Source organism: Pantherophis guttatus, chromosome 1, assembly GCF_059756535.1.
Source record: "Pantherophis guttatus breed Tessera chromosome 1, ASM5975653v1, whole genome shotgun sequence".
Taxonomy (NCBI): Eukaryota; Metazoa; Chordata; class Lepidosauria; order Squamata; family Colubridae; genus Pantherophis; species Pantherophis guttatus.
The window spans coordinates 250,979,214-250,992,636 of record NC_142063.1 but is presented as its reverse complement, the minus strand read 5'-3'; the positions used below and the strand labels follow the sequence as shown (position 1 = coordinate 250,992,636).

Sequence of the window (13,423 nt, the reverse complement as noted above, 5' to 3'; positions counted from 1 at the left end):
AGTAATATTTTAAAAAATCATTTCTAAAAGAGTTCAGTTCTATTTAATACCAATGCCACCCTCTTTTTCCTTCAGCTTAGTGTGCAAACTAAATACAAGGACCACAATTTTGGCAGCGACCAATCCAAAGGGCCAATATGACACTAATGAATCCATCTCTGTCAACATAGCCCTTGGAAGCCCTCTTCTTAGCAGGTTTGATCTTGTCTTGGTATTGTTGGATACAAAAAATGAAGAATGGGATCACATAATTTCATCCTTCATACTGGAAAATAAAGGTAGCCTTTTTATATTACTTTTTATGGAATTATATGAATCAATTTGTCACTGATCATAATACACTTTTATGCACAAATATGGGTTTCCCTTGCCTTATGTGAATTCACTTGGTATAAAGTTACTACTGTATTGTGAATTTGTTTAAAAATTCATGTTCTGCAAAAAGAAAAAAGAAATCAGTGTTATCTTATTTGTGCCAACAACATCTGGAAATTTGCAAGACTTCTCACTAAAATTGCTTGAACAGTTCCTTACCAAAACTTCTTTCTACTTCACTCACACATTTACTGTCATGTTGTGCAGTTGTTCTAGTTGTGCAGCCTGCCTTCCACTTATTTTCATATCGGTCATGTATTATTACTCAGTGTTCAAAATGCCTATCAACATTTTGCCCAATCCCCTTACACAAAATGAAAAGAAAGACCTCTCCAACACTAAACCTTGGACTTACTATGTCACACCAAGCTGATGAAAGATTATCAGTTATAGGTCAAGCTTTTAATGAGGGTGATGCTACTGTGTGCAACAGAGCAAAGAACGCTAATAATATTTTTCCTTTTATTTTGATACTACGGTATTATACTGTAAAATATTTTCCATAAACTAGTGAGATCTATATGTTTAATATATATATATTTAGATGATTAGTATTTAGTGTTTAGTATTTTTAAACATTCACTTGTTTTCTTGTTTTCCCTCCTTTTTTAAAATTCTGTTTGGGGGATTGTAGTGAAAAAATTGTTTTTACTATTTCATTATTTCTTTCACCGTTTTAGTTTTGTATTGTCACATTCTGTTTATTTTTTTGAACTCTTACTATAAAGTATAATGAAATAGATAATGAAAAATAGCAACAATGGTGTATTGGAAGAAACACCATTTGCCTGCAAGCAAGAACTGGTAGAATTACAAAATGGACAAGTAATAGGAAATAAAGAAGCTAAAATACTCTGGGACTTCAGAATTCAAATAGACAAGCATCTGCCACATAGCATTCCATCCTTAACTATTGTTGATAAGAAAGACAAAAAGTTTGGATGGTAGACATCACATACCTGGAGATAACAGAACAGAAAAGAAAGAACTGGGGAGGAAATCACAAAATACAACAACCTGCAAATTGAAGAATGGCTGCGGAAAAGAACACAAAGATAGTATAAATAGTAATAGGCACCTTGGGTGCAATCCCAAAACATCTGGAACACCACTACAACACCATCAGCATTAACAGAAATCACAATCAGTCCATTGCAAAAGACAGTTTTACTTGGAACTGCATCCTGTGATGATACCTTTAATAATATTATACAATATCTCCCTATCGTATGTCCTTGGGAAGGACTCGATAAGTGGATACAAATGCTAAATCCAGTCTAAATATTTGGCTGACTGTGTGAGCAATAATAATACAAAAAGCATGGGACCATTGGAAAATGGATTACAATAGCCAAGGTGACTTGTTATGCTAAGCAGTTCTCCCCCCCCCCCCCAATAATAGGGTTTTGACACTGGTATGTGAATTGTAATTTCATAAGCTACATATAGGTCTTAGTGATAGGTATGAACCCAGCCAATGAGGCTCACACAGTGAACCACAATTAAGTAGGCGGAGGCCCAGCAAAGGGTCAGAGTTCAGCCAATGAGATAAACTTAACCACCCAAGCATATTACATTGAAGAGAGGAATTCAAGTTTGTGAAATATGATTACTAAATGTTGATTAGGTTTTGGATTGCTCAGAAAACCACTTCTAAGCCTAGAACACTTTTTTTTTTCAACGCTGTTATGCATATAGTATTGTTATTGTTGCTTTATTATTTAATTCTTTTTTTCAGGCTGCCCAAGTATATCCGAAAAGCTCTGGTCTATGGAAAAAATGAAAACTTACTTCTGCCTTATCAAGAATCTCCAGCCGATACTGACTGATGAAAGCCATCTGATCCTTGTCCGCTACTATCAGATGCAGCGGCAGAGCGATTGCCGGAACGCAGCCCGAACCACCATCCGCTTATTAGAGAGCTTGATCCGTCTCGCTGAAGGTGAAACCTCTTTCTTCCCCACTTGCTTTTCCAATGGCTGCATTCCACAGAATTGATTAACAAACACACATTAAAGAAATGTTGCAGTCAGTATTTTACCCAGTTCGATAGATTTGACTTCTAAAGTCAAATGCTATTGTCTACCCCCAGAGGCCATCAAAAAAGCTTTCTTTGTTTTGACGCTGTGTTTCATGGGCTAAGATGTCAAAGGATTCTTGCCCTATATAAATAGCTTAAAAATGTAAAGTTTCTTCATGCATGCAAAATTCAATCCAGGCAGAAATCTCCAACTTATTGTGTGAGCTGAAACATAGAATAAGGAGATATTACACTTTGTACTTTGTTTATTATGCTTTGTACTTCGTTTATCTGAGAAGCACACTATGAGCAGTATATGTGTGTGACTGTGTGTGTGGGTAAGATTTTTTTATTAAAAGAAGATTTTACATAAGATTAAAAACTACAGAAGCATAAAAGGAAAAGTAGAAAAAGTTATATTAGTAGAATAAAATAAAAAGAGAAGGAAAAAGGAAATTATTGTGAGCAGCTTTCAGTGTTCTACATTGAAAGACATCTGGTCACATATATTCAATGACCTTACATAAAATCTTCTGCTGCTTCTGCAATGGGTTACCATGTTATCATACAGCAATTTGGAACAGAATAGAGTTACATGGCATTACCCCAGAATATAACCAAGGAATTCTCACTGTCAATCCTCAATTGTTATCAGTGAAAAAATAGCTGTTTTGTTTTGCACTGGGTATGTGCATATATACTCATGTATACATACACTCTGAAATAATACTAGCTTAGAAATTGTGGCTGATTTTTTTTTCCTGGAAGTTATAAACAATTAGGGATATTAATAATTTTGACTTGCTTAAGTTTATAAAATACAAAATAACAGAGTTGGAAGGGACCTGGGAGGACTTCTAGTCCAACCCCTTGCTCAAGATGGAGACCCTATGCCATACTGGACAAATGACTATCCAATCTTTTAAAAACCTCCAGCGATGGAGCACCACAACTGCTGAGGCAAACTCTTCCACTGATTAATTGTTCTTACTGACAGGAAATTTCTCCTTAATTCTAGGTTGCATCTCTTTTGTTAAGTTTCCATCTGTTACTCCATGTCTTGGTTGGTGGGTGGTTCTCATTGGGAAAATGGAAGGAGAGAATGTTATGTAGACCATCTGGAGCTCCTGATCAAAAGACAACATATAGCAATAGCACTTAGATGTATATACCGCTTCACAGTACTTTACAGCCCTCTCTAAGCAGTTTACAGCATATCCCCCCAACAATCTGGGTCCTCATTTTACCGACCTTGGAAGTCTAAGTCAATCTTGAGCCGGTGAGAATTGAACTGCTGACAGTAAACTAAATTAGCCTGCAATACTGCATTCTAACCACTGCCCCACCATAGCTCTTTTTTTCATTTAGTGTGGACTCGGATGTTTTGGGGTATAAGTATTAAAAGATGTATGTGTATGTGAAATAGAGATACTTATAATAAGTAGGAAGATGATTCTAATAGGTAGAGAAATAAAGTGACAGATATATAACTGTATTAGATATGTACGCTTATTTATGATATACCCCATTTTGAAACCTTACATGCATAGCAAAAGGGAAAATAACAAATTAAACAAAGTAAAACAGGATAACAGAACAATTCCAGAGGAGAACAAGATTTTAAATACATCAGTAAATTGTCCTTTCATTGATTACTTAAGTCTAAAAAACAGCTGAAACAGCTGTGCAGTATTGAATACCTATGACTAAATTAAGCTAGTAAATACATTCCAGATAGATTAGATTAGATAAAATAGGAAATAGGTATAGGGTGTTCCTAATAAAACTTAGGTGTATGTGCATTTAGTTTATTCTCTGTAACAATTTACTCATCAACTTTTATAGATTTTCTTTAAAACCTGTTTTTCAGCACATGCTCGATTGATGTTCAGGGAAATTGTAACTGTGGAAGATGCAGTAACTGTGGTTTCAGTGATGGAATCCTCTATGCAGGTAAGTTTGCATATATACTACAGGTAAGAGAGACAATTGTCTATAATATAAGGAACCACAAACTGTAGGCACATATTTTTTTAAAAAAAACAAACAAACACCATGTTCTCCACTTTCAGGGTCTTGTCACTTTGCATAAAAGTCCACTCCTGTTCATAGTCAGTTATGGAAATTGGAATGGGTCACATCCATGTACCTTGACAATACATTTTTCTGCATACACAATACTGTTCTGTTTTAAATGACTTTTCAAGACATTACTGTGTAATATTTATATAATATGAGTACTATTTGTGGCGAGCCAAAGCAATGACCTTGGAGAAGCAAGGTAAAGTTGAAAGCATATTTAAGGGCAGGATACAGCGTGAGCTGGTAAGTCTCATTCCTCCCAAATTCATTAGAGTCTGACCTTCAAGATTTTGTTTCTATAGCCTACATCAACATAGTTTCAGCTAGAATTGGGGAGTCTGCTTCTTGACGTGCTCTACCTCAAAGAGCTCACAGTATGGCATTACGTGTGCATGTACGTTCTAGAAATGGTATGAAAAAAAGCCTTATGGAAGAGTAAGTTCAATTAATGTGGCTCTGGAAAAGAAATTATTATGATTCATTTTAATATTATAAAATTGACACTGTTGATAAATCCAAAGCTCAAGAGGTTTTTCTATATAAAAGAGATCATGGGGCCTTAATCTGCCCTGTGTACATCTTTTATAAAGAACTACAGATAGTCCTCGACTTATAATTAAGCTCAAAATTTCTATTGTTAAGCGAGACATTTGTTAAGTGAGTTTTGCCCCAGTTTACAACATTTCTTGCCACTGTTGTTAAGTGAATCACTGCAGTTGATAAGTTAGTAACATGGTTGTTAAATGAATCTGACTTCCCCATTGATTTTGCTTGTCAGAAGGTTGCAAAAGGGGATCACATGACCTTGGGATACAGCAGCAGTCATAAGTATGAACCAGTTGCCAAGCATCTGAATTTTGATCACATAGTCATGGGGATGCTACAAAGATCGTCAGTGTGAAAAACAGTTTTAAGTCACTTTTCAGTGGCGTTGTAACTTTGAACGGTCTCTAAATGAATTATAAGTCGAGGATATGTGTAGATATCTGTAGATATGTGTTCAAAATGAGGAAAGTAGGTTGTTTCAAACATGGGATAAGGCATCTTGTGGCAAAAGTGTTTGGATGAACTATGGTTTTGTAAAACTGAAACCTAGAATGATTAGATTGTTCTGAAATGGGGACAAATCTGGATGGGCAAGTACAAAAAAAACTAGTACATACCAGCTGTTCTTTCCTCTTAGCAGCTCCTGCCATTAAACATGATTTCTAGGTCTCAACTTTTAATGAATTAAGAACCTCAGTTTATGGAAATGTCCCTCTTTCCTCAAGATAATCAATTGTGTACTATCCCATTTTGTTCGGGAGTGGCCCATGTCTTCCTAAGGCTTCTCGGGAACAGAATGGGATGGGAAGCTTTTTATTGATTAAAAGTCTATGAGATTCTCAATCATGGAGGTCATGGTTATTCCAAAGATGCTTTTCAAAAGACAATTGGACTTTCTTGGATTGTTTTTCCTTGAAACCTTCCTTTTTATTGATTACTTTATTTAAGATCGAAACCAAAGGTTGTGAATATTTTCTAGGCCTTACGTAATGTTCCAAGGATGCAAACTCTTAAGGCTTTTTGGAAAAACATCATTTTGCTCCATGCTTGCAAACTTTACCAAGTGTTTACTATGTTTAATTTAACAGAATAACAGAATTGGTAGACACCTTGGAAGAATTTTAGTCCAACCCCCTGCTCAGGCAGGAAACGCTATACCATTTCAGACAAAAATTTAATTTAAGAAGTTTTCACAGAAAACAGTTTCTGCATCACAATTCTTGTCTTATTTTAGGGAGGTGCACTTCTTGGTGGTGCCAATGCACTCCACACTTCATTTCCTGAAAATCCGGTGGAACAATATAGAATGCAGTGTGAACTAATCTTGAAGAAGCTGGAGTTGCAACACCTTCTGCAGGAGGAATTAAGAAGGCTGGGCAGGTGCAAAATATTTATATTCGGGTGGAAAAACATCAGCTTTAAATCAGATTACACGTCTGCTGCTATGACAATGTGTGACGTGATGAATATTAATATTTTCTTGTAAGCCAGGGTCTTGAAGGCATATGGATGAAAATAATTAACAGTATAAGAGAGAATCGTTCTGTTATTTGTTTATTTATATGCAAAACTAATATCAATACCTACCTAGGATTGCAGTCCTAAACATATGACAGAAAAAACTCCATTTATTCCTGAGTAAATAAACACAGAATTCTACTGAAGAAGAATGGTTTGCTTGAATATTATTCACAGGTAGTCATCAACTTATGACCGGTTCCTTAACAGCTGTTTGAAGTTACGATGGATTTCCCCGCAGCTACTTATGACCCATATTTAAAGTTACAATGGCCACACTCCAACCCACAAAGTCACATGATTGCATTTTGGGCACTTGGCAACCAGGTTATTTTTATGGCTGTTTTCAGTATTCTGCAGTCATGTGAATACCCATTGAGGAAAATCGATTCATTTAACAACTGCAGCATTTGCTTAATGATTACAGCAGTCACTTAACAACCACTACAAAAAATGTCAAAAAAAAAATTGGGTCAGGTCATGTGACTTATGCAATGACTTATGACCATAGATCTGAGCTCAATTACAGTCGTAAATTGAGAACTACCTGTATTCACAAAAAGCAAATCTTCTAGTCTGTTTTAAGTCAAATTCCTAAAGTCATGTATTTACTAATGTTTGCAACCATAAAAAACATCACTTCTATATTTCAAAGCTTCTAAAAATGCAACTTATTTTGGCAAAAAATATTTTCCTTTTAATTTTCTTAGGTTTTTACAAAATGGAAATTTAAGCCCATCACTGCAGTGCAAAGGAGTATCTTTAAGTCATGACACATTCGGGGAATTAGAGCAGAGGATTCATTCCCAACATTCAGAAAAAGAAGAAAATAATATTCAGTTACAGCCTTTGTCAGCCAAAATAAGTTCTGATGCTGATACGGATCTGGGATTTCCAACCAGACAAGTATCTAATGATGCCCAAGTAAGAGAGAAATTGAAGAGTCTTAACGAGAGCAACAGTGATAACACCTTGAACTGGTTTGATAGTATAGCAGAAGATAACATGGAAAGTGAGAAGGCCACTTGTAATTTTCCAGTTGCAGTAACATCTCAGGACAATCTGGATTTGGAAGCAATGAATAGTAGATCTTCTAAAAAGACCAACTGTTTAAGAGAAGCTGAACAAACCAAGAAGAGGGAATCATTGACAAAAAAAGACCAAGGGGACTCTTGTATACAGACTATTTTTGCCCTTGAGAGGATACAAAAACCTATAAATTCCACTTCAGGGGCCATCCATAAAAGTTCAGATGCTACACCTAACACACCTAATTCAGTCATTACTCAAAGGGCCTCTAAGAAGTGGCAGAAGAGAAATATTGAAAGCATACGGAGATTTTGTACAAATACAGCAGATTCCAAAACTGAGCATCATCAACCTTCAGTATCTTCTCATCCTGCAATTATCCCAGATTGTCCTGAAAAAGATACTGGGGCTTCTCTGTGTCACAATGTGCCTTCAAGACATTTGACATCAACAACTTTAAATCGGAAGCGAAATAGAGACCAGACCAACAAAGTAAGAAATTGCAATGAACCTGACATCCCTGAGAACTCAGAAGCTGCCCCTTCTAAGTTTGCTAAATTTTCCTTTCAACGAAAGCCTAAGCTTGCTCTGCCTCCTGAAAATGAGGAACATCGCACATTACAGGAGACTATTTACAACCCTGACCTTTTTACCCAAAGTACATCGAAAGGAGAACATCTGAGGGAAGAAGATCCTGATAAACATCAGGGAAGCTACAGTCTTAACACAGGAAATACGGCCAAGGAGAAGCAAGCCTGTAAAAACAAGAAAGAGGAAGACAATCCAAAGCCAGCTAAAGCCACAGCCATTTCTGTCACAAATACATCAGGGGCAAGAATAGAAAATTTGGATGGCCAAGATTCAAGAAAAGTGTGCTCCAGCACTTTAGCAAAGCTAGCAAAATTTGCCTTTACACCATCAGACGAATCTCCAGTTTCCTTGAATATCACCACTAATGAAAAAGTGAGAGAAAGGCAGCCATTGAAGACTCAGAAAGATTGTGCAGAACCTACCCGGAAGTGCTTTGAATTAGGAAACGCTCACAGAATTCCAGGGAAATCATTGTTCTCGGTAACTGATCTGGACGATGCACTGTTAGACTTTGACTGGGATGAAGAGGTTCAGAAATTTGCTAAAACTTAAACTTCAATGCCTGCTACCTTCTCAAAAATACATTGTGGTACTTTTATAATTGGTTTATTTTTGTTGTGGGAATAATGCTGCAAATAATAAGCAACCTAACAGATTTTTTAAAAATTGAATTGGGTTCTAAAAAGAGCATGCTTCTGCAAAAAAAATGATGCGATTGGAGTGCTCAAAGTGAAATAAACTTAGTACTCTCCAACTCACCAGGTGCAGGCAACAGCCCTGAAAAACAAACCATCTTCATTCTGGGTTTTCTCTTCATTGAGAGTTAGTCTAAATCTCTGCAGTATTGGGAAATCCGGTAGTAGATTGGAAATGTTTCTCTTTTTATGTCTGTTTAAGCATATGTGTTTGATAGAGGACGTACATCATGTCAAATTGTGTTACGATGTCACATTTTGGCATCATTTTGTGTCATAGTATGCACTTGTCACTTGTCTTCCTTCCTGCAGATATCCTGTGATATTAAGACCTTTCCAACAATGAGCTTCAGATTTTCAGAGGACATTTTTCAGGGGCTAAGGTTTATGTGGACTAGAGTGTTTTCCCATGATCAGGACAGGAGATGTATAAAACTACAGCCTTAAGGTAGTTGAGTCTGCAGATTGAACAGATTGAAAAGCAATGAGTGAGACACTATTTTATTTGGATGGTTCCCTAAAATATAAATCCATATATTATTCAATTAGCATATTTTGGTGAATTATGAGATGAAGAATCCCTATTGAAGACGCACATTAAAGTTTTTAAAATTATTTTAGTTTTCTTCTTAACACCCTATAGAAATGTGTGATTTCAACAATTTTGTATTCAAGTAAAATGAACTCCAAAATGCTTGAAAAGTGGGAGGAGCCCCCCTCCCTTCTTTAACTTCTGTTTGGCTTTACCATATTTTTGTCTAGTTCCATTTCATAATGAGTACTAATCTATGACTTTAATTAGATAACCAATAACATTTATTATATTTGGCTCAGGAAGGAGCTTGGATTCTTCGTTCAATAGGATAGTTTAGCTGCTAAAATTTGTAAGCTATTAAAATGATTAATGTGGCAATTTACTTCAACTAATATGTATGATTATTGCTGCTTTCCCCCAATAAAATGTCAACCAATACCTGTCCTCAGTCCATTTTTAGTGCCATGCTTTGCTTTACAGAGGATGTATAAAATGCTCTGAGACGTCCCCTCCCTAATTGTAATAAATGTTTTGATTGTATATTGAACATCATACAGTAGTAGCCAAAATTGTGGAAACCTTTTGGGAAAAGTGTATTTTCTAAAACTAGCTAATAACAACACTTTTTTTTTTGCAGTAGTACCATAAAATTATACATCAATGGAAAGATAATTTAATCAAGAATGTAATGCAATATCTTTTAAGTTACAGTATAAAGAAGAAAAGTGAAATACATAGAAAAAATGAGATATACAAAAATTATCACCATAGAAAAAATGAGATATACAAAAATTATTAAGGCAGTTAATACTTCGTTGGGTAACCTTTAGCATGAATTACGGCCTTACAAAGTCTTCCCATGGAGTGAGCCAAGTCTTTTGGTTCTGCAGCTGTTATAATGTGAAACCAAGATTGAATGATTGCTTCTATTAACTGGGTTTTATTGCTGGGTCGCTTCTGACTAACAAGTTTCTTTAGTTGGCTTCATAGATTTTCATTTGGTTAAGGTTTGGGCTATTCCCAGGCCATTCCAGCAGCGGAATATGATTATCTTGAAACTCCAAAAAAAAAAAAAAAAAAAGTGGTGTTATTAGCCATCAAACCTCAAAAATACACTTTTCCCAAAAGATTTCCACAATTTTGGCTACTGTACATGACAATATCTGCTTTTGCTTTCCTTGTATTGTCTAGGATCTAACCTGATATTTCATATAGTTTTGTAAAATTTAATGTAGAAGACTCATCCATCTCTTGCTGATTTAGACACAAGTTGAGGTGTCAGTGTGATGGTCTCATTCTTAAAGCTCCTTGTCTACACAAGGTCTTTGACTACATCATCCACAAAAAAAAAACATTTCAGGGTCACCCGAAAAGTTATAGTACTAAGGGAATTAATAAAACATCAAGCAAAACTCCCAAGTGATGTTGAAGGGTATTGGGTATCCGAGAGAAAACGTATTGATGAAAGTTGGGGTGTTAAATGTTCGTCATTTAATTCACTGATGCCATTAATAATAAATCTAACACATTATCCACTAATATTACAGCCAACATTAATGGAAACTAATAGTAGCTGCATTATAAATTATGAAAACTTCCTGTTATTTTGGGGAATAAAGGAAATTCTGCTTCAAATGATACTACTTTTTCTTTATGGGAATTTATGCAAGGAAGTCCTTACATTTTTTTTCTTTATTGATTTCTTCTGTCCTACAATTTTGTTTACGTATATTTGTGTATTTTAGTGGAGATTTAAGCTATAGTAAATACGTAATATTGATTTCTCCTCGTTATTCAGCTTCTAACAGCAAGTCCTGTATCTCTTGAGATTATGATAGACTTCTTCAACCACTGGTTAAACATGCTCACGCTTCTCATCCTTTCTTTGCATTGGAGAGAAAGTTCTCATCAGGCAGATCTTTCCTCAGTGTGTGTAGAGCAGTCCCACTAGTCACCTGCAATTAGAAATAGTCAGAACAAGTCTTGGAAGTGTGGCTTCTCCATTTGCATAGGAGAACTGTAAGCCACCTGGTGTTTGCCTTTAAGATGGGCAGCTATGCAAATGTTACAAACAAACAAACATTCCAGTCTAGGTATCTGTGGAGAAGGGAAGGAAATGGCCAAGTGTGTTGCAATAACATGATGCAAACTCTGCCCACCCGCTGCCCATGTCCTTGTGTGCAATTTTGCAATGCAAGTAAGAGAGGACAGGATTCATGCCGTGACTTACCTTGGTTTGACTTTCAGCATCATTGTGATTATGAACTGATTGCCCACGGCTTCTGGATGTGTGCTGTGATCAGGCTAGTGTTACCTAGAAACACCCAGCGCAATTATTTTTGGATTCATGGAAACAGTGGATGGGAGATGCACCAAATAGTGAAAGTAGAAAACAGCGGATGGGAGATTTACCAACTAGTAGAAAAAAGAGCGTATACTGTTGTATACACTCGGAAGGGTGCTGCATTTGGCTGTACTTTCACAGATTGCGGTTCTTCTATCATAAAATAGCTGATTAATTGATCACAAGCAAAGATGCAGTTTATGAATCAGAACCACATTATGTTAGTTCATCATACTCATCCAATCTTTGCCAAGACTATTTTTTTATCCATCTCTAGGCCAACTCAATAATATCCACTTTAATGTAGCACAAACCCCATTCCTTACTAGCACTGATTGTGTTACCTAGGTAATGAAAGTCTGCAAGAAAACAACCAACTCAGAGAGCACCAAGAACCCTCCATTTTAACCCTGAGCAACAAATATTTGCCTTTATTGGCAATATCCAGTTACTCGGTCCAAAACTGAAAGCAAAGTGAGGTTTTAGATGAGTTCAGTTTCATATAATTTCTAAAGCCAATGCAATGGATTCTGAAGCATGTTGCAGTTTTTTAAGAAAAAGAGAGGTGAGGTAGGTGAACTTTGGCTTTCAAACCATTTGATTTGCAAAATCAAAAATAGCTTCCATTAGGTTTGAAATCTCTCACTCGGCATATTTTGCTAAGACTTAATATAAGATTCATCTTTCAAAGCACTGCAAATATACACTGGTTTCCCTGAACTTTTTGTATTAAAGCCTAGTCACTCATTAGAATGGAACAATGAAGCATTCAACAGCCTCTGTATTGTGTTTTTCAGAGACATTTTCTAACCACCAGGAGGTGCTCTAACTATTTCAGTAGACATTTAACAGCTAAGTCTGACTTCTCTATGTATCCCTGCTTCCTTTCTCTCAAACTACCGACTTTAATACTCTTTTCTTAGGGCTCTATTCCATGCATAAAATGAACTGTTCTATTGTAATAATAAATGTATTTTGTTGTTAAGGCATTGCAAGAGTGTTGCATTGCTTTTGTGGCAACATACCAGCAGTATCAGAGTCTTGGAAAGTATGTGTGTGTGTGTGTGTGTGAGAGAGGGAGGCTGAGGGAGCGATCCAGCATTTCTTCCAGTGGTGGGATTCAGCCAGTTCGCACCACTTTGGGAGAACCGGTTGTTAACTTTCTGAGTAGTTTGGCAAACTGGTTGTTGGAAGAAATCATTAGGGCAGAGAACCGGTTGTTAAATTACTTGAATCCAACCACTGATTTCTTCCAATATTTCAAGACAACATATATGACATTTTCTTCTCCAGCTTTTCACCACAACAGTTCTGGGTTAGGTTAGGTAGAGTGACTGGTCAAAGTGAGCTTCTGTGGGTGAAGGCGGATTAGAAACTGGATCTCCCCAATCCTAGTCAACATCTTCAAGGCACAGCAATGTACCCACTTAACAGCAATCAAATCCTGCTATTGGCTCTTTTGGTTTGGATTGATGAAAACTAGTCCAACATATCTGGTGGTAACCTGTTGGAGTAACTATCAAAATATTCAGACACATTCTTTAACTAGATATGTAAAAGTGATGAAAAGATTTATCTACATTTATTATTAAAATATTCTTTTTTATTGTTTTTCCTATCATTTAAAGTCTTCTGCTGCATTTTGCAGTTGAGTTCCTCCATTGTTAATTATTCAGTTTTTGTGGGCA

The 13,423-nt window shown here is 36.2% G+C and overlaps 1 protein-coding gene across 2 annotated transcripts in view; it reads left to right on the top strand.

Moving 5' to 3' along the window:
• The window catches only part of MCM9 (minichromosome maintenance 9 homologous recombination repair factor), a 37,522-nt gene extending 26,496 nt beyond the window's left edge, over positions 1 to 11,026 (top strand). For both annotated transcript variants that reach the window (XM_034418695.3, XM_034418694.3), the window contains 5 exons: positions 76 to 278; positions 2,114 to 2,317; positions 4,266 to 4,348; positions 6,258 to 6,403; positions 7,252 to 11,026. In XM_034418695.3, the coding sequence (XP_034274586.2) occupies positions 76 to 278; positions 2,114 to 2,317; positions 4,266 to 4,348; positions 6,258 to 6,403; positions 7,252 to 8,713 (2,098 nt within the window). In that variant the 3' untranslated portion in view covers positions 8,714 to 11,026. The remainder of the gene's footprint in view (positions 1 to 75; positions 279 to 2,113; positions 2,318 to 4,265; positions 4,349 to 6,257; positions 6,404 to 7,251) is intronic.
• Positions 11,027 to 13,423: the final 2,397 nt, after the last annotated feature.